Genomic DNA, 26,660 nt, shown 5'->3' with positions numbered 1-26,660 from the left:
AAGCGCCTGGAGGAGAAAGTGCCTCTGGAACCTGCGTTAGCGCTGTCTGGGGGGGGCTGCAGCAAACGCCTCCACTGCCAGGATTAATGTGGGATAATGCTTTATCCCAACTGCTGAACTCCCTGTGCTGGAAGAGGGAAACCACTGCAGCCCCAGTCCTAGGGCAGGCTGGCCTGGCTGGAACCAGGATCTGCTGGTGCACTGCAGGCTGGGGGGGCTGGGGGACTGTGCCCAGGGGGTGGAGAAGGGTCTCTGGGCTCTAAGTGTTTCACAGGATCACGGAATCATGGAATGGTTTGGGTGGGAAAAGACCTCAAAGACCATCCAGTTCCAAATCCCCCGCCGTGGGCAGGGACACCTTTCGCCGAAGCATCCCCGGCGCGGCGGAGCCCATCCTGCGGGGGGGTCTGGGGGTCCCCGCTGGGCGAGGGGACCCGCGAGCGGGGCGGAGGGAGGATCCCAGCCCGGCTCCCTCCATCCCCCGCCGCTCCCGGCCCCGCTCGGAGCCGGGAAAATCCCAAATCCCACCGATCCCGCCCGGCGATCGCAACTTTCCCACGGCCGGGAAGCGGCTCCCGAGCCCCTCCGGAGCCCGCACCGGGTGGGGCACAGGGGGGGTCCCGTCCCGTCCGTGTCCCCCCCGCCCGAAGCCGCCGCGCTCCGCCCTCCGCGGGGCCGGGGCGGGACCCGGGGCCGGGCGGAACCCGCCGCCCCCCCGCCCCGAGCACAGACGTCCCGGCGGCGGCGAGCGGGGAACCGGGAGTCGGGATCCCAGCGCCTCCCGCCGCTCCATGGCCCCGGCCGCGGCGGCGGAGCCCAGTGCCCGCCACCCCCGGGGCACCGGCCCCGGGCCCGGCTCGGAGCGGCGGCCGCCGGTGAGTGCGGGGACGGGGGGGGACGGGCGGGGCGGCGAAGGGGGAACCGCGGGGGACGCGGACACGGACAGGGATAGGGATGTGGACACACGGCACCGGCCGCGCACAGCCACATCACCCCGGGCACACAGAGCTCGGGCGGGATGCACGCCGGGCACCCGCGGACGCGGAGCACCCCCGGAGCATCTGCGGGCACCGGGAATTCATGTGGGCATTCGCGGGCACCGGGCACATGGGGACAGCCAGCACCCACGGACAGGGAGCACCCGCGGGCACACAGCACCCCGCGGGCACCAGGCACCCACAGACAGGCACTGGGCACCCACGGACATCCAGCACCCACGGGATCTGAGCGTTCGGGGGCACCCACGGGCACCCAGCACCCCCGGGATCTGAGCATTCGTGGGCACCCACGGACACCCAGCACCCCCGGGATCTGAGCATTCGTGGGCACCCACGGACACCCAGCACCCACTGGCACCGGGCACCCACAGGCAGACGCCAAGGACCCGTGGGCACCAGGAGTCCAGGAGTACCAGGCACCCCCGAACAGACACTGGGCACCCACAGATGGACACTGGGCATCCAGGGGCATCGGGCACCCACGGACACCCATGGACAGACACCAGGCAGCCACGGGCACGGTGCACACACAGACACAACCCCACACACGCAGGGACACCCGGACACACACCCGCACATGCACAGCCAGGTGTGCACAGATGTGCACACACACACTCGTGTGCAAGCCCACACACATCCTCACACAGCCAAAACACGGGAGCTGGGCATGACTCCCCAGATCCCAGCACTTTGTGCCAGGAGTTCCTGAGGCTCCTGGCAGAGGGTTGGGGCAAGGAGCAGCCCCACAGCTCATCCCCACGTAGGGCTTGGAGAGAGGAGAAGTGGGTGGAAATTATCTCGGTAGCTCCTGGAATTTGGGACTGGGAGGGCCTGTGGGCACAAGGGGCTCAACTTTGTGACATGGAGGGAGGAAGAGCCACAGCAGAACCCACGGCTCCCTCTCGCCTCCAGGAGGGTTTGGATCCTTGTCCATGAAGTCGGGGAGATGTAGCTTTTGCAGGGCAGAGAGTGGGGGAGATGGGGCATTTAAAAAACTGGAGGCAGGAGTGATACCAGCTGGGAATACAGCTGGGAATTCCATTGCTTGCAGGCCGAGTGGGATGTGGGTCCGTGGGACAGGAGGAGATGGAATCTGGGTAACTTGGGCCATGCCTGGGAGCAGGGAGGACTTGGCAGCCCCCCGGACTCCATCCCTCCCCCCCTCCCTCCACGCTGGCAGGGATTTTTCAAAGGAGCAGCAGGGAAGGTGCCAAATTCAGGAAGAGTTTGGTCCTAATTCCCTGGAAATCCCAGCCTACAGATTTTTTTTCCCCCTCTCCTTTCTTTTCTCTTGGCCATGAGGATTTGCAAGGTGCCGGGTGCCCAGCCATCCAGCACTGCTTCCCAGAGGCAGGAATTCCCCCAGGAAATCCCCCCGAGCCCCCCACTCCTCCCCCTCCTCCAAACCAGCAAAGAGCTGCCATTAGAAATCCGCTCTCCGTTTAAATTTAGATGCCTGCATTATCTTGAATTTGGATTTATTAATTATTTGCATCTGGTTCCTATCAAAAAAAAAAAAGTTGAGCAATGCAGATGTCCTGATTTCGGCATCGGCTTGGGGGAGAAACACCAAATCCGCGGCGTTTCCATTGTCTCCCTAAACAATGGCCCATCAGAAGCAGCCGGGAATTACGATCCCGATCCCGTCGCAGGGGTCTGACACAAGTTAAGCATCATCCAAGTTGCGTGAGCTCCTCTCCATGGGTGACTGCGGCTCATTTCCCAGCCGGAGAGATTAGTCTAATTAGCAGAGCAAATCTGGGTAAGGCAGGCTCTGGTAATTAGTAATCAGTGGGATGTTTCCACGCACTTTCTGTGCCTGAGGGGTAGAGAGGAGTTTAGAGCATGGCCCCGTTTTTTGGGAGCAGGGAGGACTTTGGAGAAGTCAAGGTGAATGGAGGTGGAGCTGCTGGTGGCACTGGTGGCTCTCACTCCTCACATCCCACTTGCCCATCAGGACCTTCTCTCCTGGGGGAGCCCAGGGGTGGAAAGCAAAGGGACAGGTCCGTGTGCTGCCAAACCACCCCAGCACCCTCTTTCCCTGTAGCTGCTGTCCAGGATCGTATTCCAAGTGATGGTGGTGGCCTGGTGGCTCCTGGCTCTGTCTGGGATGTGTGACCTGAAGATGGGAAGCTGGCACTCTGCTTCTCCACAGCCTGGCCAGGTGATGCCTCCGTCAGCAGGTGGAGGGGGTTGTGTGTTAACACTTCCTCTATCCCCTCCTTCACCTGGGAAAAGCAATGGAGGGAAATCAAGAGGAAAACTGCTGTGGAGAGAGGAACAGGGGATGTTTCAGACCCTTGGGTCATCACACCTGGGCTCTTCTGTGCTGCAGCAAAGGTGAAAATCTATCACCACCTTGGTGAAAACCAGGCGTGAGATTCCCCCCCGCCCGGGACCAGAAGCTGATTCCTTCTGGGAAGGGGGATAATCCTTCCCACGCCGTGATAATTAGCATTACTGGGTTTATGTGGAAGCTTCTATGAGGGAACTTAATTATGATTGACTAATGGGTGTCCCCAGCTAAAGCTGGAGCTGCAGAGCCAGATTTTGTCACCGCATTGGGAACGCGCTGGTGCCGGGGTCACGCAGGGAGGTTTTATCCCCGGGGAATGAGCTCTGGACTGGGAGCTGCTGGTGGGTGCTGGGGTGGTGAGACCCCCAGGAAGATGCCAGCAGCTTGTTCTCCTGTCCCTTCCCTCTGGAGGTCTTTGTGTGTAGCCAAGGGGAGGGAATTTGAAGTGAGGAAATAGGAAAGGAGGAGGCACCACACAGGTGGGAACGTGGGGTCAGAAGGATGAGGGATGCACCACACACTGGGACTGCTGCTGCTTTCCTGCTTTTCCTCTCCTCCAGCCGGGATGGGAGGTGGGATGGGGAGGGAGCTGGTGCCTGGGTGCTGCTCCCATGGTCCCTCCTGCCCTGTGCCGGGGGCGGCGTTGGAGGTTGGGCTGAAAGGGAGTTATTTTTAAGCTCCACATCTCGGCTCAGACTGTCATTCCCATTCTCCCTACCTTCCCAGTGGGTGGGGGAGCAGGGGGGGCTCCAGCAGCTCAGCACAGCCTTGGACCCAGAAGGTCTTGGCTGCCTGGGTCTCTTTTCCCTGCCAAGGGGGAATTTGGGGGATCTCAGACCCCACGAGCTTGGCCATCACGGGCTGCCTGGGGCTTGGATGAGGTGGAGGGGGCTGTGCTGTGCTCGGTGCTTTGGGGGTGGCCTTTGGACACTCTGAGGGCTTTGCTGTGTGATTTCAAAATCCATTTATTCCCAGAATCAGGAGAGAGGCTTTAAAGTCACAATATTTTAGGAAAAGAAGAGAAAAAGGAGGCGCTTTCTGTTTGTTGGGCATTTCTTGGGTGTTTCTTACATACAGGGCAGGTCCCTGGGGCGATGCCCTGCAGAGGACCCACAGGATGGGATCCTGGGTGCAGGATGGGATCATAGCCTGGAGCAGGGCAGGGCAGCAATGGGAATATTCTCCCTGGGGAGATGCTGGGTGTTAAATCCCTGCTGTGTGGTGGAGGCTGTCCCACACCAAAGCCCTTCCCAGGTGTCAGCCAAGGAAAATATAAAGCTCCTGGAAGGATAACTGGTGAGGGGGATAAACCTGCAAGGGGAAGGCCCTCAGAGCTGCCCTTGGCCCTTTTCCACGAGGCAGCTCTCCAGTCCATCACTGAGCTGGGTGGCACCTCCTGTGGCACAGCACCAGGCTGGCACCACCAGGCACGAGCATTGCCCCTTACCCCTTGTCCAGAGGGAGATTTTGAGGCAAAATGTGATTTTTGGTAGCCTGGCATGATGCAAATTCAAGCTGGTTGGGGCAGGGGCAGAGCATCCCCGGGGCACCTGCAGGAGGGACCCTTCCCAAATTCTGCTTTACCTCCATCCAGCTCCGCTGCTGTTGGATGTGTTGGGATTTAGTGTCAAATTTTAGGAGCATCAGTCTGTGAAGGCGGCAGGAGAGGATTGAGGTGGGAGGGTGGAAGTGCCTTCGTGATGGGAGGGGATTGCAGAAATATTTGGGTTTATTTTAATGCCAGGCTTATTGCGGGGATTGGGAGCTTAACCTGGCAGCAGAGCAGCGCTTCATCCCGCTCTGGGTGGCATTTCCAGCTCCACACTGTCATTCCATGCTGTCCTCCCTCTCCACCGGCAACCAGAACCTCAAAGCTGGTCCCGGTGAACCACTGCCTGAGGGCTGGAGGGAGGTGGCTGGGAATCCCTGCCTGTCCTGGCAGCACCCCCAGGACCCCCATTCCTGCACTCCAGGCTCTGTCTGATGCTGCTGCTCCGACGTTGGATGAATCCATTCCCGGGAATGCCGCGGCTGCGGGGTGCAGGAGGGGATGGCAGAGCTGGCTTTTGTATTTCTTTTTCTTTTTTTTTTTAATTATTTCTTTTTTTTTTTTTTGGAAAGGGCTTATATAACCTTGGGGATTCTATTAATAAAAATAATGGTTTTGAACTCTGGGAACAACCAGCCCCAGCAATGAGCAAGGAAATGCTCCAAGTTCGGAATGCAGCAGAAGGGAGATAAGGGACAGGCATTCCTGGCAGGAATAGTGGCCAGGGGCTGAGGAGGGGGAGAAGGGATTCCCTGCCTGAAGGCAGATCATCAGGATTTGCCTGTGCCTCCTGTCCTACACCTCCCAGTGCCCAGGGAAAAAGAGAGGAGGTGGGAAGGGGATTGTTTCAGCCCCAGTGTGGGTCTGGACCCCGTGGGTGTGGGGTGGGTGAGCACCTCTCATCCTCCTGCACCCGTTTTTAAACATCCCAGATCCCTCAGCTGAACCCCAGGCTGCATCCAGGGCAAGAGTGTGGGAAGAGCAGCCCAGGTGAACATCACCTGGACCCAAAGTGTTGCCCAGGATGGGACCTGGGGGATGCTCCTGGCCCTCACGGGTGGGATTTGAGGGATGCTCATGGTCCCTGTGGACACTGGCCTTGGCTCCACAGGGGCTTGGGGGGAAGTGTTAGAGGAGGTAACAGCAGATTTGGGGTTAGAGAGGCACATCTGAGGCTCAGGCCCAAAACAGGAGGTGACTGTTGTGTGTTCAGTGTGACTTTGGGGTCGTGAGCCCTGGGGGGGTTCATGTTCTCCCCCCAGTCAGTGCCAAGGAGCCTTTGTTCTGCTCTTGTGATTTAGGGGCTCTTTCTCTTTTTAATCCCTAAGTAGCCAGCAAGGCATATAAAGGATTTGCTATAAAATTAAGAGAGGTTAAAGCCAAGGTGGCAATTAGAGAAAGCTGGGACATAACCTAAATCAGGGCATTTGGAGGCAAAACACCCACAGCCTTTGGGATGTGTTCAAGTGTCCAGTTGGTTCCCTTTAATATCAAAATATTTAAAGCCTCATTTTTCCATTCAGGGTGAACGTTGCTTTAGGTTTATTGTGTTTCCCCTTTTGCCATGTGGGATTATCAGCTTGTTTCCCAGAAAGGCTTAACACACCCCTCAGCAGTGGCCTGGGGTTTGGGCTGGTTTGTTTGGGACTTTATTTTCTTTTTTTTTTCTCTCCTTTAAATCTCCCTTATTCAAGTTGTCACAGCTTGACAGCCTTGTGCCAGGAACACGCTGTCATCCTGAAACTCATATCTTTAATTCCTTCCCTCTGATGCTGATAACACCTTAAGATGATTAAGACTAGGAGGGGGGGGAATGTAATATCTTATTTTTTGCTATTTGGATGCTGATCACTGACTCTCAGCACTTCATTCATCTCAGGAAGTAGAATTGGAGTGGTCACCCCCTTCCTCCCAGGGGTTCTCCTTAGGTTTAGTGTCTGGATTTTAATTGCTGAATATCCATGGCTGGGTGTTGTCCAAACATTTTTCTTGTCCATTGGGGATGCAGTGGTGTGACAAGCCCCCTGCCACAGCACCCCTTGGCTGGGAGCCACCCTGCAGCTGTCTTTGGGATGTTCCCAAGGGCAGCATTCCCGTGCTGGCAGTGCCAGGAGACACAGGATTGGGCTCGGACGCTCTGTCCTGCTCCAGCCCCAGTGCCAGTGCCAGTGCTCGTAGCATGAGTGACACAGATTCCTGTCACCATGAGGTTATTTATATTTTTTTAAAGATGTTTTTGGTCTGGGACATGTTCAAGGTATGTTTTTGGCTTCCCAGTGTCGTGGGGCACCACTTATCCCGTGCCCAGCTGACACTTCCTACTGGGCTGGGCACCAGCTGCTTTGGGCAGCAGCTTCCACACCTTTTTGCTCCTCTAGGAAAGAAAGTGCTGGACAAAATGGAACACTGTAAATCCCTGTAAATCCCTGGATGTGGAGCTTTATGTTGGTGTGTGCAAGGGCAGGACCCTGGGGATGCACTGAGCAGGTCAGGGGAAATAGGAGACAGCAGTAAGTTTGGAAAGACATCTCTTTTGGCTTAAATTCCCTGTGTGTGCTGGGTTGGTGGGTCCTGTGGTCTGATGAGTGGCTCGGGGCTGATGGGATGTTGGTTTAGGATTTTAGGTCATGCTTGGATCACAAGTGGGGCGTGACCAGGGAGTGGCAGCGCTCGGAGGGCTCTGGGTGTGTCTGTGTCAGACCTTTGGGTTTCCACTGGCCTCAGTGTCCCCAGGGGATGAACAAACAGCCCCTTCCCTCACTCCTGTTCAGGGAAACTGGGTGCTGGCACCTTCTGCAGGTGTTGCAGGACTGAGTGACCCAGGACAGGTCACTTGGGCCCCAATGCCAGCGATGGTTCTGTCCCAGATGTGGCACAGTGGGGTCCCTGCTGACAGTGGGGTCCCTCCTGTCCTCGCTCTCTGCACAGCCCAGGGGTTTAGAGGGATGAGTCTGGGGGCTTTAGGAGCACCATTGGAGGGGACTCCTCAGCCCTTCACAGCTCCTGAGCAGAGAGAGAACTGACTCGAGGAAAACAGGGAGCAAGGGGGGAGAGCAAAGCTGCAGCTCCCTGACATGGTGTAACCTGCGGGCTCGGTGTCCTTCGTGCTCCCGGCATCCCCTGCTCCTGGTATCCCTGTGTCCACCATGTTCCTGCCATCCCTATGCTCCCACTCTCTCTGTGGTCCCCATATTCCCGGCATCCCCGTTCTTCCCACGTTTCTGGCATCCCTGTGCCCCTGGTGTTCCCATGCTCCCCCTGTTCCAAGCATCCCCATGCTCCTGGTGTCCCTGTGCCATTCCGTGTCCCCAGTACCCCCACACTACCGGTGGCCCTGTGTTCCCCTTGTTCCCAGCATCCCTGTGCTCCCCATGTCCCTGTGCCCCCCTGTGCTCCCAGTACCCTCACGCTCCCAGTGTCCCTGTGGTTCCCATACTTCTTGTGTCCCCGTGCTCCCAGCACCCTCACATTCCCAGTGTCCCCCTGTTCCCCATGCTGCTGCCATCCCCGTGCTCCCCGCACTCCAGGCACACGGACTCTCAGTGACACCTTCTCACCTTCTCCTCCTCCCACCCCGCAGGAAGAGCGGCTGAGCCGGACGAGACGATGACTGTGGAGAGCACGGAGACCAACGGGCCCCTGCGGGAGCCGGAGCTGGGGGGTCCCAAGGCTCCGGTGCCCCCCGTGCCCTCGCGGCGCCGGGGCCGCCGCCTGCGGCGCAAATCCCCCCCGGAGAGCCCGGTGAAGGGGCAGCTCCGCATGCGCTCGCCGGCCGGAGCCTTCGTCATGGTGGGCATCTCAGTGGTCCTGGTGGGCATGACCATCGCCGTGGTGGGCTACTGGCCCCACCGGGGGCACGGCGGCACCGGGGCCGGCGGAGGCAACGCCAGCGTGGCCGGGGACACGAGGAGGGAGGTGGCAGCTGCGCGCCACGGACCCCACAGTGAGAAGCTGAAGCTGATCGGCCCCGTCATCATGGGCATCGGGCTCTTCATCTTCATCTGCGCCAACACGATGCTCTACGAGAACAGGGACATGGAGACGCGCCAGCTGATGCAGAAGGGGCTCTACGGCATGGCCGGGGGGCTCCCCGAGGGCGCCGGCCCCGAGGACGGGCACTGCCAGCACGGGGATGGCCCCAAGGCCAACGCCGAGTGCGTGGAGGGCTGTTACCAGGTGGACCTGTCCTGCCAGCCCTGCCCCGGCCCTGGCAGCAAGTGGTCCGACTGCTACAGCCCCAATCGGCTCCAGGCCATGGCAGAGTTCCTGCAGCACCCGGCGGGATCCCCCGCGGCCTCCCTGCGCAGCCTCCGCTCCGGCGCCTCCACCGAGGCCAACCTTGGCCTCCCGCGCCACGCCGGGGCCGAGTCCCTGCTCTGCTCGGCCGTGGGTGCCCTGGCACTGCCCGTCATCAAGCTCAACAACTGCCTGCTGGACGCGGCGGCGCGAGGGGCTGGTGGGAGGGTGGGCCCTGCTGAGCATCCCCCCGAAACACCACGGCCCTCCCGGGCCCCGCTCTCCGTCGGCGACAGCGTCACAGCGTGTGGCCAGGATTGTGGTGGTGGTGGTGGTCACACCGTCATTGACATGGATGGTGCAGAGCTGGTGGCAGCAGATCTCAGCCCCGATGCGCAGCTCCACACCCCGGGACACTCCAAATCCCTGGACCTCGGCCGGCCGGGGGTGCTGCTGGTGGCCCCCATGAAGGACCGTAAGAACCGGAGCTGGCCCCGGCTGGACCACGTCAGCCTGGTGGGCTACGCCAAACTGGAAAGCACCGGCGAGTCCTCGGACCGGCTGCTGGAGCCCAGCGAGCCCCCGAGCCGGGCAGAGCCCCGGCCCAGCTCCTGGGTGGTGGGCACAGAGCAGGGCACGCAGGTGTGACACCCCTGGGGACCACGACATCACAGCCCCTCGTCCTGGCCCCCAGAACCCACCAGCGGCCCCGAAAGCCCCTCTCAGGAGGGGTTTGTTTGTAAGCAGGTGCCAAGAGGAAGCTCCTGACGCGCCGCTCCCAGGGGAGGACTCGCCTGGGGTGGGATGTCCTTCCTGGTGGATGCCCTTGGCCTTACAACCCTTCTCCTGGTGGCTTTTCTGGAGGAGCCCCCACTTTAAGACCCAACAAACTGTGGGATGGGGATGTGGGGGTGAGTGAAGCCTCACCAGCCCCTGCAGCACTTTATTTCAGTGGGGTTGGGGTGGGGGGATGATCTGGGGGGTGGTGGCCACTTGTCCAGTCTCAGCCCGCCAGAAAATTTGCTTGCCCAGAGCACGTAAGCCCGACAGGGCTATTAAATATTACCTGGATGCCACGTGGTCCTGCCTCGCCTCCTCCTGTTCCCAAGGGATCCTCAGGGTGGGCAGTGCCAGCAGCAGCCGGTCCAGAGGGTCTCCAAGACCTTGTGCCCCCACCCAGGCTGTGCTGGAGAAGGGATGCTCCATAACCAGCTGCTGAATATTTGCAGGATGAGGTGATAAGCTCAAGGTTTGGTTTGTTTTTGGTTTTTTTTGTAGAGGAGGGATGCTAAAGGGATGCCCAGGGAGCTGCAGGTGGTGAGCAAGGTGCTGCTGCCCACCCAGAGCGTGGCAATTCCCAGAGCCTGTCTGTGGATCCAGGTTTATTTGTGCTGGTTTTTGGAAGGGTGCAGGAGGAGGGATGTGAAGGAGCAGTGAGGTGGGTGAGTGTCGTGTTATTTGGTGCCCTTTGGATGCAGAACAGGAGCTGCACAGGATGAGGCCGGAGAGGTGGGAGCTGGGGGTTCATCCCATCCTGTTCTGCTCCCTCCAGCTCTGAATGGCTGAAATACGTTTTATCTGCATGAAATATCTGGGATTTTTTTATTCCTGTCTCTGCTTCTGCCTCTCTCTGGCCTGAAGTGAGCACAGAGCATCAGACCTTGCAAACTTTGGAGTCAACATCCTTCTCCAGACCAAAACATCCCAGCAGAATGGCTGGGGAATTGCCTTTTCTGGCAAAACCCCCTTTTTTCTCAAAAAGCAACCCCCCACAGTGGTTTTTTTTCCTGCTTTACGAGGAAGAGCTGTCTCTGTTTCCCTCACAGGGAGGTCAGAACCAGCACCCCCCTGAGCAGGGGACAGAGACGGGGCCGACAGCTGCGGTTTGGGGCCGGTTGCATCCCGAAGGATTTGCTGGCAGCGACACCAGCCCACAGCTCAGCTATTTATTTGGCTGCTGAATCTCAACATTATTTAGGCACTGCTTCAGTGCAACAAACAGCAACAAGAAAAAGTCACCGGCAGGGTCTGCCCTGGAGCAGCATCCCAGGGGGAGGGCCAGGAGGTTGTTTTTGTCCGAAAATAACTTTTTATTTGGGCTCAACCAGCTGCAGCCAGAGCTCAGGCCGGGCCCTGGGCCACGATTCAGGAACCAGCAGCAAGAAATTGGAGCCTGAAGCACCACAAGGAGCTGCACCAGGAGCTACTGGGGGGTTTTGTTTTCATTTTTTTCCCTTCGTTTTTTGGCTGGGGCTCAGCTTGACTGTGGGAAGTGGCTGGATCACAGGGGAACCTGCCTGGACCACGTGCCTACTCCAGCATCCTCCTCCTGCCCCATCCTCCTCCTGCCCAGCTCAGCAGCGTCCTCCAGGGAGGCACTTCTGAGCCACGCTGGGATTGTTTCAAAATGCAAAGCTGCTTGATTAATTAATCTGGCAGGGTGAGATGACCCGTGCCTTCTCCAGGGAGAGCATCATCTGTGCATCCCTCACTTTCAGCTCCAGCTGTGGACACCGTTTCCAGAGAATCTGTGGGATTTTAACAGTGCTGGATTCAGAGGGTGGATGCCATGGATGCTGTCCCCACAGCGTGCTGGCAATAAACTGGGCAGGGATGGGGCTGGGTTAGAAAAGAAATTAAAAGAGAAAATAGAAATATCCCCCCTGGATGGATCCCTTGGCTGGCCCTGCTTGGCTGCAGAGGTGGGAAGTGAAACCATCCTGGAAGCCTGGAAGATGTCTCACTGTGCAGCCTGTGAAGGGCAGTGCTGGGTGGTCTGTCCTGCCCAGGAATGGGCTGGATACACTATGGATTAAATATCCAGCTGTTCTCACCCACTGGAATATCCCATCTCAGGAGGTGCCCACTGCAGGAGGAGATTCCTGCCAACTCAAGAGGGATTTTACCAGAAACACCAGCAAAGAAAATCAGGGGGTTATCCCAAATACCAACACATCCAGCCTGGCCAGGACTGACCCTGGGGTCCATTGGGCCAGAGGATGGACACTGGAGCAGCCAGAGACCCCATTAATTGCAGTTACCCCCCACCTCAAAGGGCTGGTGCACGGCTATGGGGTAAAATGTGGAAAATGGGTTTGGGGGAAACCACTGCCATAGGCTGTGTGTGGGACAGGTGCCCTGGGAGGGTGCAGACCCCACTGAGGGCTGTAAGAGGGTCTCCCATGCCCAGGGACACCCCAGTAGTGCTGCTGGGGCTCCAGATTTGCTGCTGGGACACCTCCATCCCCCAGGGAGGGGCTACAGGTTGCAGGGGGGGTTATTAACACTCCCCCAAGCCCCTCAAACAGCTCTACAAGGAGCTGGGGCCAAGGACTGTGCAGCTCCAATGGGGCAGGTTCAGTGCCAGCCCGAGAAACACCCTGCAAAGGGGCAAAAAGTGGGGGATGGAGAGAGAAGGGCCGTGCCAAAAAAAGTCAGCTCCAAACAGCAAAGGATCCAGACCCAAACCCTGGAGCACAAGAGCCGCGGGCACACGGAATCAGCCACAGCCGGGGACGATCAGCTCCCACCCCACACCTGATGCTGCTCAGCCCTCGGGCTGGTTTGCAGCCCTTCCTGCCCTCCCTCCTCCTCTTCTCGGGGTCACAGTCATGAGTCTGCTCGGTCGAGGAGTCCTTCCTTAAGATTTCAGGTCGGTGGGAAGGCGGGGGCTCTGCTCCCGGCTCTGCTCTTGCAGTACCGCCGGGGAAAGGCTGCGGCGATATTTGGGGTGAGCGATGCCGAGGTGCTGGGAAGATGAAGTGCCGGGGACAGTGTGACCTGTGCGAGGTGACGGTGCAGCCCCTCCTGCTTAAAGATGACCCTGGTGGGTGTGGGGAGCTGAAAACCTCTATGACCTTTCGGCAGAGTACGCAGGGTGCTGCTTTTTGTTGCTTTGTTTTAAAAAAACAAGGCAATAATGTGATACAAAAAGCCTCTCTGCTTTGATGAGCCAGCACTGAGCCGAGGGCACCCATCCTGGCACTTCCCAGGATCTGAGGGAGCCGGGATGAGGCTGGAGCTGGGGTGGGTTTGGGGGTAGTTGCTTAATTTTGGTTTTTCTTTATTTTCTGTGGGTGTGGGGTGTCCTCCACATCAGCACCCTAGGAGCTGCACATTTCTCCTGCTGCAGAAACGGGCTGAGCAATGTGGGATGAGCCCCCTGGGGCTGGTCCAGGTGGGATGGGGTGAGCCGAGCTCCAAAGCCAGAGTCCCCCCCAGTGCTATCAGTCATTGAGTGGCAGGAGCTGGAGCCCAAATCTCCAGGGCTTTGGCTTGGAGTCCGTATGGAACCACTGGGGGCAAAAAGGGGAAAGGAAAGGAAAGGGAAAGGCAAAGGAAGGGATGCCCACAGACTTGCAGGTGTCCTGCAGTGGTGCTTTCTTGGGGGCCTGGGGATGGAGCAGGAATGAACACAGTGCTGTGGGATGAGAGGTCACTCCCTGCCTCTGGCTTTGACTTTTCCCTCAGTTTCCCCAGTGAAGGAGCTCAGGGCTGGGCTCAGTGTGTCCAACCTGGCCCATTGCAAATGTAATGCCTCCATTTCAACCCTATTTATTCCAGACCCTGAATCCCCCTGGGCTCTCTCGGTTGGAAGTGAGGGAGTCACCCCACTGCTGCAATTCCCCCTGGAGCCCTGAGGGCACTGCACTGACCCCCTGAGAACACAAGTGGCTGCTGAGCCCCTGAAACGGGAGGAACAACCCAAAAATAGCCGAGGGCTGGAACAAACTGGAGTTTGAATGGGAACTTTCTCCTCCTGGTGTGACGGCTGCTCCTCTGGGATGGAGATATAAGGAAGGACCAGGGATGGGCGATGAGTTTTTGTGGCTCCTTCCCAAATGATGGGACCTCCAAGAGGGAGGCATTGCCTTTGGTGTGGGATCTGGGGGCTGGAGCTGGCATGGGGCCACCCAGGAGCTGGGACTGGGCCCCCGGGAGCTGTGGGGAGCTGCTGCTGCCTCCTGCGGGGCCAGGACAGGGGCTTGGGGTTTGGGGTTTTATTTATTTGCATCTGCATTGCCATGGTGTTTGTTTGTCTAATATTTTCCCTTGCTTGTAGCCAGGCAAAATGCCACAGCAAAGTTACCACACACACACACCCTGCTCTGGCTGTCAGGGGGGTAACCCTGGGCTTGGGACACCCACCCCGAGGGGCTGGAATGGGGGAGCTTTAAGGAAAAGCCTTTCTAGGTGTGGTGGTCTCCTGGCTGACAGCCCCAGGGCTCGGTGAAGGGTTGTGGTGGGTGTTTGCTGTCCCTGTGCTTGTCCCCCGGGAAAATGAGCTGGGGACACAGTTCCCCTGGGAATTTTGGGGGGGGGGCTGCAGTGTGCCCTGTGCTGGGGGTGTCCCTTCAGTGGTGATGGCAACGCTCCTGCCCAGCAAACTGTTGTGTCTTGGGTGGATGGGCCATGTGGGAGCAGGTCCCACCGATGTCCCTGCAGGGTGTCCGTGACAGGGACAGGCTGGGAGCCCCTTGGGGACCATTGTTAGCCCAGTGTCCCCTCACCACGAGGGTCCCAGGGCTGATGATGTTCTTTCAGGACACCCCCCCTATTGCCATGGGAGCTGGGAGCCCTGGGACAGACTGGGATCAGCTTGGAGCTGCTCCCTGGGCAATGCTAAAGTGGGGACACAGCTGATGCCTTGGCTGCAGAGCAGGAGACTGACACCCCAAAGCGCAGCTGAGCAGAGGGGTGAAGCCATTTCTTGGTTGTTTCCCCCAGACACGCTGGCCTGGGGGCTGTGGTCTGTGCTGGGCTGTCACATCACACCAGTGCATTGTCTGGAGGCACTGGGAGCTCCACAAGCCCCAGCTCCCCAAGACAGGGCTGGTTTTGGCATGACCCTGCTGGGGTTGGACAGGGCAGGAGCCACAGCCTATGCTGGCCCAGGGAGATAATGTGACACACTCAGCTCTGCTGCAGAGCTGGGAGTAAATTATGGGAGTAAATCCCGACCCTGACACGTTACAGGAAAGCAGCTCCAGTGGTGGCAGATTCCCAACTCTCCAGGGTCGGTCTCTGGGGGCTCCTTTGTAAGTTTGGCTTTACAGCATGTACAGATTTAATACTTGGAGAGGCTTGCAAGCAAACAGGCCTGGGGCAGGGTGGGAGAGGCGATGGCTCTGTCTGGAGCAATGGGAATTCGTGGGGCTTTCAGTATCTGACAGGGGCCATGTCCCCCTTCCCTCTCCCCTCTGCCACAGGGGGTGGTACCTCAGCAGCCCCAGGGCTGCCCTTGCCCCCAGGGCTGCTCTTCCCAGCCAGTTCCCAATCTCCAGCAGCCCTAACTGGGCCAGCTGGCTTTTGTTCTCTGTCAGGCTGGTGGCCAAGATGCCCTGTCAGCTTTCTGCTCCGTGTTTCTGTCCCTCCTAAAGGTGCTGCAGCCAGAAAAAAAAAAAAAAAAAAAAGAGATGGGACCAAAAAAATAGATGGATGTGACATTTCCTCCCTGCTCCAGTTCAGTCATGTTCCCTCGGGCTGGGCAGCAGCTGCTGAGCACCAGCCTCACCTGGGGGAATTCTGGATCTCAAAAAGGAGGGTTTTTTATCAAGTGATGCTGCTCTAGGAAAAACTTGGACTCTGGGAATCCCTTTTACCTCACCTGGGTGAATTCCATAGCTTCAAAGGGAGGTTTTATATCAAGTGATGCTGCTTTAGGGAAAACTCTGGGAATCCCTTTTGGGGGGGCTTTGGTCTTGCACGTGGCCCCACTGGGAGCTGTTTGGAAGGGTCTGAAGGCACCAAGAGCCCAGAAGAATGCTGGTGGTGGAGGCTGGCACAGGGCTGGGAGAGCCACAGCTGCGTTTGGAGGGGCAATGGGTCTGGTTTAGGCTGGAAAAACCAAATTACCATGAAGCCAGGTTGGGGAGAAAAATGTGGAGGAGGGTGAGAAGAAGGAAGAAAGGTTCCAGGGCCAGGGAGAGTGTTTTGTTTGAAAATTTATTGAAAAATTCAATACAAGAAGCAATACTGAACACTTAGGTCTGTCTAAACGCTACAGCAACTTTCCCTTTGATTCACTATGAAAATCCAAAATAACAGCTCCCATCACTAGTTGATCTAGAAAGATTTGCCAACTTTAAAAGTTACTATTTTTATAAAGAAGAGTGTAAATGCCTACCCTAGACAATTCACAATTGCCTTAAAAAAATTTTACAAAGCTCCTTCATCTTCTCAACTAAATTATTTTATTTATTTTTATGACTTTTTTTTTTCTTTTTTTCTTTTCTTTTTTTTTTTTTTTACAAGTTGCACCTCTAAGGCTGGGACACTACCACCTCTTAAGGTAATTGTACAATTAGGAAAATCAGCAAACCACAGTTTATTTAAAACCAGAAATCAGTCAGTCCTTTGCTAACACATCTCTGTTGGTCAGGGATTGCTATCAGGCAACTGGAGCCACCGTTCCAGTTTCATGGAGGAGAACAGGAGCTCCTTGCCTTCCTCTCTATAAAAACATTCATTCATATATAAATAGCTTCCATATAATGTATATTATACAATCAAGACAGTCTCTGGGTGAATTTGTGGAGTGGGAAGAGCTGGGAACATTCATATAAATAGACCTTACTTAGCCGGTTTGTCCCTCGAGCTGACACAGCACTGCTCAGAGCCAAAGATCTTAAATCCCACTGGAGGTGGAAGGGGTGTGGGCAGCCCCACCACGGCCCTGGATGAGGGGGGAAGAAGCTTCTTCTGCTCTTAACTTTTCTCTTCTTCCCAGGCTGCTGCTGCTCCCATCCAGCTCCCGGGCTCGGGCGCCGCACGTGTCGGCGGGAGAGGGTCAGTGGGAAACCCCCGGGGTCGGACAGCAGGTGATGGCAAAGGGCAGACGAGGCCATGACTTGTTTAAAATACTCAAGGAGAAGCAAGAACTCTGCAGGGGGGGGAAGTGTGAGAGTGGACAGCCTGGAAATGGCCACCCAAAATCCAGGGGAAAAGGAAAATACGAGCCCTTAAAAAGGGACGTCCGCAGCCACGGCGGGCACGTCCCTTTGGGAAGGAACCACCTCTCCTGCCAGCAGGTTTCTCACCCCCAGAAATCCCCTGCTCAGGGTGTTTTGTCCCACTCATTGTGCTCAGGGCACAGGACACCCCAAGGGAACACCCAGGGACCAGGTTCCCCTCAATTCTTGCGGCAGCCAAGTGCCTTTAAGTGCTATGGACAAACTTAATTTATCACACTGGCTCTGCCTGGTAAAGCCCAGAAACCCTCTCAGCCGCTACTCCATGTGCCCATTCCCTCCTCAGGTGGCTGCTGCAGGTGAGAAGGAAGGACTGAGTGGGGAAAAAAGCTAAATTCCCAGAAAAAGGACAGTGCCAGAGGGTGCTCAGCATGAGGGGTGTTTAAGGCAAGCGTTACCCAACTAAGTTGAGGACAGCAGGGACACAGACCTGCTCCAAGGTCTGCGTGGCAGAACAAGGAAGGAAGGGGCTGTTCAGATAGGTAGAGGAAGACTTAATCTCTACACTGCAGCTGTGGGGCCCAGGAGTCCCTAAATCCCCAGAGCAGGATGCCCTGTGGAAGGCAGAGCACCCCAGGAGGGGATCCCGCACCCGGAGCAGCCCAGAAGCAGCTGTTGGCATGGGAAGGCTGGAGGCTGAGCAGGGGCCAGCAAGGCTCTAGGAAAGCCAAAATCCAGCAGCTCCAGCAGAGTCTCCAATCAATACTGACAACTTAATTAAAATTGCACCTGAATCTGAGAAGCTGCAGCAGCCCTGGTGCAGTTCCAAGGCTGTTTGCAGCTCGACAGCGAGTCGTTGCAGCCTGAGCTAAATCCAGTGACTTCTGAAACACATCATTCAAATTTGAAACTGGAGAGAGCTTTTTCTTTATTGCCATTTTCTTCCTATCCTCGCCTGAGGAGCAGCAGAGCACTCCCTGCCCTCAGCTACCAATGTGCCACACACTATATATATATATATATATATATATTTATACATTTAAAAAAAAATCACAACCTCAAAGTGGACCAAAGTGTTCACAAGTGTCTGTGCAGACTCTTTACAAAGCTTGGTTGGTTGTTTTTTGTCTGCTTTTTGAATTTAAATGCTGGAAGGACAAACCCAGGCATGATTAGAATGTTCCCACAAAGCTCAGAGAGCAGCAGTGGGAGCTCAGCCCCTGGTGCAGGGCAGGGAAGCACATCCAGCCCCTGGAATCATGTTTTTGGGTCACCCCTTCCACACTGCAGATCATCCTGGGGGTCTCTAAGCCCAGCCTAAAGCTGCAGACACCCACCCTGGGATTTCATTCCAGCAAGGGGGTCATGAAGCCAAATCCAGACCCCCCAGGACAGCGTGGAAGAGGGAATGTCAGCACTTCCCATGTGGTTTGGCTCTATCATGACCAGCAACACCTGACACCTCCTAAAATTCCTTGTTCAGCCTCTCCAAATACAGCTTACAGGCCTAGGAAGGATTGTCTAAAGGAGTTTAAATTAAATGATAGCAGGATACACGCCCTGGGTAACGTGTTCAGCTTTAAATAGCACTGTGAGGGGAGGAAAAAAAACCCCAACCCATGACTTACAAAAAAAAAAAACCAAAACAAAACAAAAAACAAAAAACCTCCCTAATTTAAAAATCATGAACACAAACAAGTGTAAAACTATGACACTGAAAAAAACTCAGTTCCTGTGAATGCTGCACAAGCCTACCTTAATAGCATCCCGAGTCCACACACCTTAAACACACACTTCTAAGGGCTTTTTTTTTAATTTAATGGCATCTAGAAAACACAAACAGGGCGGGGAGCACTCGGCAGAGACACACGGGAGGAGGGTGAGATGCTACCACAGTCCTCTTTAAAGCTCTAAAATTCACAGTATAAAGATACTCGAAGCAACTTTTCCAGTATTCCTTAAATCTAGTCAGCTATTCAGATGTGTGCATAGGCTACACCACAAAACCCTACTGTGATCACACACTGGGGGCTGGATCCCAACGGGGAGGGAGCTCAAGGGGGGGGCAGCTCCCAAGAGCTACAGGAATAATCCAGAGGCAATGGGAAATGCTGCAAAAAACTGAAGTCTTGACTCTTTAAACTGACTCTCCTGGCAGGAGGACCCATGGCTTTGGGAAGGCAAGTTCGGATCCTGTGCTGGGAATATGCACAGAGGTGGCTTTGGCTCCCTCATCCAGGTGGAGGCAGAGGGAATAGGAGATAAAACAGGGGGAGCCCTGGAGCCCTGCGAGGTTTTTGGGGTGGGGCTGTGTCTGGAAGAGGCTTTGCATGAGAGGGAATGCAAAATTGAAAACCTGTAAAAAATATTCAGTACAGTTAGAAATATGGCAGATTTCTGTCACAATAGATATAAAAAAAAAAAAAAAACAGAAACAAAAAAAAAAAACCAACAACAAAACAAAACCCTATATCCAATAGGATCCAGTGGAGCCTGGAAAAATCCCAATAAAATGTCAAAGCGCAACTCCTAATAAATGATATGAATGTCTCTGAGTGTCAAGTCTGAAATCCGAGGTCTTTGTGCTCCAGGTAGTTTCTTGGTAGTTTTGCTGGGTTTCTTTTTCCTGGTGTTGTGGCTGGCAGGAACGTTTCCTAGGGAGAGAGAGGAACAGGGTAAGAGGAACAGCAGCCAACAGCAGCTTCCTGGGAGACAGAGGAACCTCCTTCCCAAAAGCAGATGGAGAACAGGTGAGTTACCATCCATGGCAGGTGGGAAGTGCCTAAAGGGGCTCCAGGAGAGCTGGAGAGGGATCTGGGACAAGGGATGGAGGGACAGGACAGGACAAGGGGGAATGGCTTCCCTCTGCCAGAGGGCAGGGTTAGATGGGATATTGGGAAGGAATTGTTCCCTGTGAGGGTGGGGGGGCCCTGGCACAGGTTGCCCAGAGAAGCTGTGGCTGCCCCTGGATCCCTGGAAGTGTCCAAGGCCAGGTTGGACGGGGCTTGGAGCGACCTGGGGTAGTGGAAGGTGTCCCTGCCCATGGCAGAGGGTTGGGACTGGATGAGCTTTAAAGTGCTTTCCAAGCCAAACCATTCCAGGATTCTTTGATCACCAGTGTGGGGTAGGATGGACTTTACAGCACTGAGGCACAGACAGAGCTCCAGGATTCCTCAAGCAGCTCTTTCCTAAACTCATCAAAAAGGGATCTTTCCAGGCAAACTGGGGTCCAACTCAGGGGTTCCCTGGCACTGACACAGGCAGAGTCCACCTGTCCCCAATGGCTCCATGTGCTGCTGGTGCCTCAGAGGTGTTTGGGAAGGCAGAGCAGCCTCATGGCAGGAGCTGTGCAGCTTTTAACCAATTCTGGCTCATCTCCCCAGCAGGATTAGTCTGTATTTGGGCCTCCTTCATCAGCCTCACCTGATCTACCAGGACCAGCCTCAGCAGCGAACAATAATCATTTTATTGCCACTTCGACCATATTTAGCCAAACCTTGTGTGCCCAGAGATCCACCCCCGTGCCCTGGGAGGGGAGCAGCCCCCATCCCTCCCTCGTGGGTGCTGTCTGTACTCACACAGCCTGGCTACTCCTCTGCAATCTCAGTCTCCTGGTGCACGACCACTTTGGTCACCGACATGTCGGGGTGCTGCTCCTTCGCCGCCTTGATCGCCTGTGCCAGGACCTGTGGGGGCAGGAGAGAAGGGGGCAGACATGTCAGAGCCCGGATCAGAGCGTGTCACAGCGTCACAGCACGGGGCAGAGTGTCTCAGGGCATGGCAGAGTGGAGCAGAATGGGTCAGAGCACAGCAGAGTGTCTCAGGGCATGGCAGAGTGGGGCAGAACGGGTCAGAACACGGCAGAGTGGGTCAGAGCATGGCTCAGAGCCCAGCACCTACTCTCCCCAAGTGCACAAGAGCCTTCTTCTAACTCTGGAGAGTGAAAAAGAGTTTTACAGAATTAGAGAATGTTAAGGGTTTGGAAGGGACCTTAAAGATCATCCAGTTCCAACCCCCCTGCTGTGGGCAGGGAGAACTCCCACTAGACCAGGTTGCTCGAGGCCTTATCCAGCCTGGCTTTGAATACTGGGCAACCTGTGCCAGGGCCTCACCACCCTCAGAGTGAAAAATTTCTTCTTAATATCTAACCTAAATTTCCCCTCTTTCAATTTGTACTCGTTGCTCATTGTCCCATCCCTACTGTTCCTGACAGAGTCCCCCTCCAGCTTCCCAGGATGCCCCTTCAGGTACTGGAAGGCTGCTGAGGTCTCCACACAACCCTCTCCTCTCCAGGCTGAACAGCCACTTCATAGAATGACAGAATATCCTGAGCTGGGAGAAACCCACAAGGATCATCCATTCAGCTCCTGGCCCTGCACAGACACCCCAACAATCCCACCCTGTCCATCAGAGCATTGTCCAAACCCTCCTGCAGCTCTGGCAGCCTTGGGGCTGTGCCCACTGCCCTGGGGAGCCTGGGCAGTGCCCAACTACCCTCTGGGGGAAGAACCTTTGCCTGAGATCCAACCTGAGCCTGCCCTGACACAGCTCCAGCCCCACTGAGCTCTGCCCTCAGTCTCCTCCTGTCCAGCTGAACAAGCCAAGGGCTCTCAGCTGCTACTTGTGTGGCCCCTCCAGACCCTTCACTGTCTTAGCCTGAGATCTTTGTGGTGCCCAAAACTGTCCCCAGGACTTCAGCCACACACTTTGGTGACTTGTGGTGCCATCACATCATTTCTAAAAAGAAAAGCTGTTTTTTAAGAGTATTCCCATCTCTCCACTGGTAGCAGATGGATGAGAGCAATCAAGCAAAGCCTGTTTATTCTTCCAGCCAGTGTGATGAGCACATTTCAGACACCTCAGACATTTTCTGTTGGAATTAATAAACCAGTTCTTGTCATAAGAATATTCTCCACCCCCACGATACTTGCAACTAAATTTAAATTCACAGTATAATTCTCTGATGACAAAATCATCACTTCCAACACACGCAAGAGGCCAGTGGGACTGACTCATCACAAAGGTTTTACATAAAGCCAATGAGATTTAATGCAGGTGCTGAGTGCTCTGAAATTACTTCTGGCACTATACAGCAGCAACAGTGTTTCAAAGTTATGGGAAAATTAATTCAGATCAGCCAGATGTCAAGGAAAACTTTTATTTCACATTTTTATGGATTTATTTTTTTTTTTAAAGTGCCATTGTCCAAAAAAATTCTGGCATCAAAACTTTGCTGCCAACACCAGTTTCAGAACAGAATTCAGCTTTGCTGGCCCAGCTGCATAATGTCAAAAAGGAATTTATTACTGATATAGAATCATAGAATCACAGAATGGCCTGGGTTGGAAGGTACCTTCAAGCCCATCCAGTTCCACCCCTTGTCATGGCCAGGGACACCTTCCACTAGCCCAGGTTGCTCCAAGCCCTGTCCAACCTGACCTTGGACACTTCCAGGGATGGGAGCAGCCACAAGCTAAAAAAAAATATCAGTTTGGAAGTTTTATTTTTACCCCAGTACAATTTCCCTGGGTCAGTTTTTGTAGTGACATTTTCTTTGGACAGGCATGAATGTCTCCTTTGTGGCAACTCTGGGAAACTCTTTTGGATCACGCCCACACTCCTACCTGGTCATGGTCCACATCTGCATCTCCTGTGATGACAATCCTCTTCTCAATCCGTGTCTCTGAAATGCCACCTTTTACAGTCTAGAACAGAAGGAGAAGCTGCTGTTAGTGTGGAAGTGCAGAGGAATTGGAGCTCACTGGGGCTGCCTGTCTAAAAGTATCCAAAAATAGCGTCACCAAACAGTCGTGCCACGGTATCAGAGTCACGGGGGAAACTGCTGCTGCTCAAAGAAAAACTGTCAAACAGTCATTTTTTTATAGCTGAGCCAGGGAAGAGCTTTTCCTCACAGTACAGCTCTTCCTGCTGCCCCACAGGACAGTCAGAGCCCACCAACTGTGCTGCAATTAATGCATAATTCAGCCTTAACGTGGGCAACCCGGGCCTCTTGTGCTTCGTTTCAGGTATTAATCATATTTTTTGAAAGGAGCTTCCAAGAGGTTTTTTTCCCCTATTATTCAGCTCTGCCCATCTGCTCCATCAGGCTGTTGTTTGAGCTGTTGTTTTACTGGTGTTACCTTGGTGATCTGGGTGGTGGTGGTGCTGCTGGTGGTTTCCGAAGTGATGGTCTGGGCAGTCAGCAGGATTCCAGGGTCTAAATCCCCATTGCCACCGTCTGTCTGTGGGGCACAAGGACAGGCCATCAGTCCCTGAGCAGTGTGGACAGGAGCAGGGGCTCCATGTCACCAGAGCAGGAAGCAATCCCAGGACAGAAGCTCCTCTCCATCATGGATCAAGTCAACCTGTGCCCAGGTGCACGAGGGCTGGGCAGGGCTCTGGAGGCTGGAAGTCCCTGGACTTTTAAGACTGGAAAAGCACAGATCCACAGAATCCCTCCTCAGGGAGGACCTGTGGCACCCCTCAGACCAGGAAGGCTGTTCCCAAATCTGGGCACACTGCTGGCCCTGCAGTGCTGGTCATGCCCCTCCACGCTTGGAGCACAAAGGGAGACCAACACAGAAACCAATCCCAAATTCCACCTGCCTGCATCCATGGAGATCCACAAAGCCAAGAGAACAACCTGGCTCAGGAGGTACCTGTCACCCTTCCTCCCTTCTGACAACACCTTGTATATCCCTTCCTTGATCTCTGCAGAAGCAAGGAACAACCACACATCTGATGAATCAGAAATAACTTTTAGAGCTGGTTCTTGGATCCCCTCCTGCCCAACTCGACCGCTCAAGGTCGCCCAAAAATCCTAAACTAAGTCATCCTGGCCAGCTCATCCTGTCCCTGTCCCCACTGGGCAGCATTCCCAGCTCAGCAGTGGGACAATATCTGGAGTTACCACAAGGTGGGACCATTTTCCACAGACTGAAGAGATCTTGTGGCACATCTCACATCCACTGCTCCCAGCCCAGGAGATGCACTTTTCATTTCCCAGTGGGAGCAAAACTCCTCTATTCATCTACTGAAGACCAGGGCAATGCTCACTACCTTTGTGTGAACAACTCCTCTACTTCTGCAACTGGGACAGATGCTGAACAGTCATGGGATTCCTCAAGAATCCCAAATTAGACAAGCACAGTCCATGGGATGTGGAAGGTGTCCATGCTAAAGGCAGGGGATGGAACTGGATGGCATTTAAGGTCCCTTCCAGCCCAAATCATTCGATAAAACCTGGTTTAGACTGAGGATTAATTTTGACCTTAGCAATCAATATGACCTTTGTACACTGGTATCACTCCATTAACTTTTCCAGTTTCCAATCACCACATCCCCAGTCTGGTTATACAAAACTTTCAGTGTTCAACAACCTTTTCAGGCTTGAAACCTGAAGGATTAGCAAATAATTTATAAACCAAGTTCTGAAGAGGCATAAACAGTAAAGGAAAACAAGACAAGACATCTCTTGCAGAAAGAAAGGCCAACTCAGGACAGCTCCATATGGTCCAGTCTGCATCCCAAAGCCACCAGTGGCTGAAGATAAATTCTGTTAGAATGCACATCTTGAAAAAATAATTACTCTTCAGGGATAGCAAAACTACTCTTCCTCTAAAAATACCAGATGCACCTGGAAGCAGTGTCCACAGCATCAGTTAATGTCTGTGCTGTGACTTGGACGTGTGGAGAATGGCAGGTGCTGCTGTCTCATCCTGAGGGTTGGGAGAGAAAACACTTCCTTGAGTTTAATTAAGCCCCTGGGAAATTAATCAGAACACACCTTACCTGTGCAGCTTCATAGGTGATGGTCTTTGTCTCCGTGTGGACAATGGGGACTTCTTTTGTGGGAATTTCGCTTTTGATGGCGCTGGACACGTCAGAGATGGTGACAGTCTGTGTCTTCACCAGGGGGGGCTGTGAGACAGGGTTAGAAACACCTTGTGAACACCCAGTTCCCACCTCCACATCCTGACCGTGCTGCTGGCAAGGGTTCTGACACTGATCTGATAAAAGCAAACCAAGGGCAGCCTGGGAATCTTTGGGTTTGAGGCTCTGGAACTGCTCAGAGGGCAGAGACAGGGAGTGAGGATTAGACAGGCAGCAAAATCCTCCAGCCCTTCCCCACCTCTGGTGAGCCCAAACCAGGAATTAGGGGTTTAACTGGTGTGTCACAACACCACAAAGACACTGTCTCCACTGATTCTTAACTTCCTAATTACCAAAAGTTCACTGCCAGCTGCCAGGGGAAGAGGACCCTCATCTGCTGATGCCAATGTCAGGATTAACACCAACCCTGGGCACACAAAGACTTGATCACAACTGAGCAGCTTTATCCTGACTCCAAGTGCAACTGTATTATTGAAAGTCCTTCTCAGATCTTAAACTTTTATTAAATCAATGTCAGATAAAACAGAAAGACAATGAAGGGGGGAGGGGGAAAGAGAAATCAGTTGTTCCACCACCTGATGATCATCCAGAAGAAGACAGAGTTAGTTTAGACCCAGTGCTTTCCCAGAGGGCTCAATTTCTGCTCACCATCCCCAAACCTGCCAGCTGCCACCGTGATCGTTAGCAGGGGAATGGGCACCTATTGAGCCAAAAGCAACATCAACACTGAAGCAGGCAAAAATACCTCCCCGGTGGGGAGCACCAAGGGCACGAGGAAACACCTTGGACAGCGCTTCAAATTTGCTCTGCTGCGCTGAGGCTCCAGCAGGAGCTGGCAAAATCCGTGAGGAACTAAAATTACAAGGGTCTGGAGCCTTTCTGTGGGGGTGCCACAGGATGCTTTGATCCCAGAAAAGCAAAGGGCACTGCACTGCAGTGACTGTGTTCAACGCAGAAAGGTAAATTGAGAGGGGCTTGTATTTAATGCAGGGATAAATTGAGAGGGGCTCGTGCACACTGATTGTTGGGAGATTTAACCGGGTCATTAACTCCAAGCACGAGTCCAGGCCAAGCAAAGCCAGCTCCTCTCCAGGTCCATGGCATCTGCTTGCTGCAGTGTTTGGGTTCCCACTCCAGAGGCAGCCGGGTTTGGGGGTGCAGGAGCTGGGCTCACTACCTGGAAGCAGCGAATGACCACGGGCAGCCCGTTGGGAGCATCTGAGTTGTGACACTCTCCATGGGGCTTTCTAAAGGCAAAGCTTTCTTCACCATCCTCTGCCACCTCCTCCTCCTCCTCCTCTCCCCAGGGCTGCCGGGGAGGTGCAGGGCTGGTGGGGGGCTCCAGCTCAGAGAGCTCCGAGTCCTTCTCCACATCCACACAAACCCCCTTTCCACATGTCAGGTCCTCCTTGCTGGTGGGGAGGCTGGGAGCTGCCTCCTCCTCCTTCTCCTCCTCCTCCTCGCTGCTTAGGGAGGAAGCACCAAAGTGCTGGCTGGGAGAAGGCTCTGAGGCAGGTGGCACTGGGGTCTCACTAAAAGCTACCGACTGCTTTGAGCCCTCCCATGCAAAGCCAGAGTTAACACTGCTCCTCTCTGGCACTGCAGCCACATCCTCTTGGGAGGAAAAGTCACTCATTTTCTAAAAAGAAACGGATACACAAAAAAGGCCAGAGAGAGAGAGAGAGAGAGAGAGAGAGAAAGAGAAGCGTTAGGGAGAGCAGGAGGGCAGGAGGCATCAAGGCAAAACATCACTTTGTTATCAGGTATCATCCAGTAAC

The 26,660-nt window shown here is 54.8% G+C and overlaps 2 protein-coding genes across 43 annotated transcripts in view; one reads left to right on the top strand and one right to left on the bottom strand.

Moving 5' to 3' along the window:
* Window positions 1-636: 636 nt before the first annotated feature.
* On the top strand, window positions 637-18,023 carry TMEM200B (transmembrane protein 200B). The gene is made up of 2 exons (XM_064634989.1): window positions 637-875; window positions 8,424-18,023. The coding sequence occupies exon 2, from the start codon at window positions 8,450-8,452 to the stop codon at window positions 9,725-9,727; it is 1,278 nt and encodes a 425-aa protein (XP_064491059.1). The 5' UTR covers window positions 637-875; window positions 8,424-8,449; the 3' UTR covers window positions 9,728-18,023.
* Window positions 16,006-26,660, bottom strand: part of EPB41 (erythrocyte membrane protein band 4.1) — a 95,741-nt gene continuing 85,086 nt past the window's right edge. For 28 of the 42 annotated variants that reach the window (XM_064634938.1, XM_064634942.1, XM_064634940.1 and 25 more), the window contains 6 exons: window positions 26,060-26,521; window positions 24,781-24,909; window positions 23,130-23,231; window positions 22,614-22,694; window positions 20,568-20,675; window positions 16,006-19,643 (listed from right to left, as the gene is read on the bottom strand). In XM_064634938.1, the coding sequence (XP_064491008.1) occupies window positions 20,577-20,675; window positions 22,614-22,694; window positions 23,130-23,231; window positions 24,781-24,909; window positions 26,060-26,521 (873 nt within the window). In that variant the 3' untranslated portion in view covers window positions 16,006-19,643; window positions 20,568-20,576. The remainder of the gene's footprint in view (window positions 19,644-20,567; window positions 20,676-22,613; window positions 22,695-23,129; window positions 23,232-24,780; window positions 24,910-26,059; window positions 26,522-26,660) is intronic. The other 14 variants (XM_064634966.1, XM_064634967.1, XM_064634968.1 and 11 more) reach the window with 2 other exon arrangements.

This window comes from Pseudopipra pipra, chromosome 24 (assembly GCF_036250125.1).
Source record: "Pseudopipra pipra isolate bDixPip1 chromosome 24, bDixPip1.hap1, whole genome shotgun sequence".
NCBI classification, from domain to species: domain Eukaryota; kingdom Metazoa; phylum Chordata; class Aves; order Passeriformes; family Pipridae; genus Pseudopipra; species Pseudopipra pipra.
This window is presented reverse-complemented; position numbering and strand designations above follow the sequence as displayed.

Excerpts from the sequence above, each read along its gene's own strand:
- TMEM200B (XM_064634989.1), top strand. The coding sequence starts at position 8,450 with ATGACTGTGGAGAGCACGGAGACCAACGGGCCCCTGCGGGAGCCGGAG.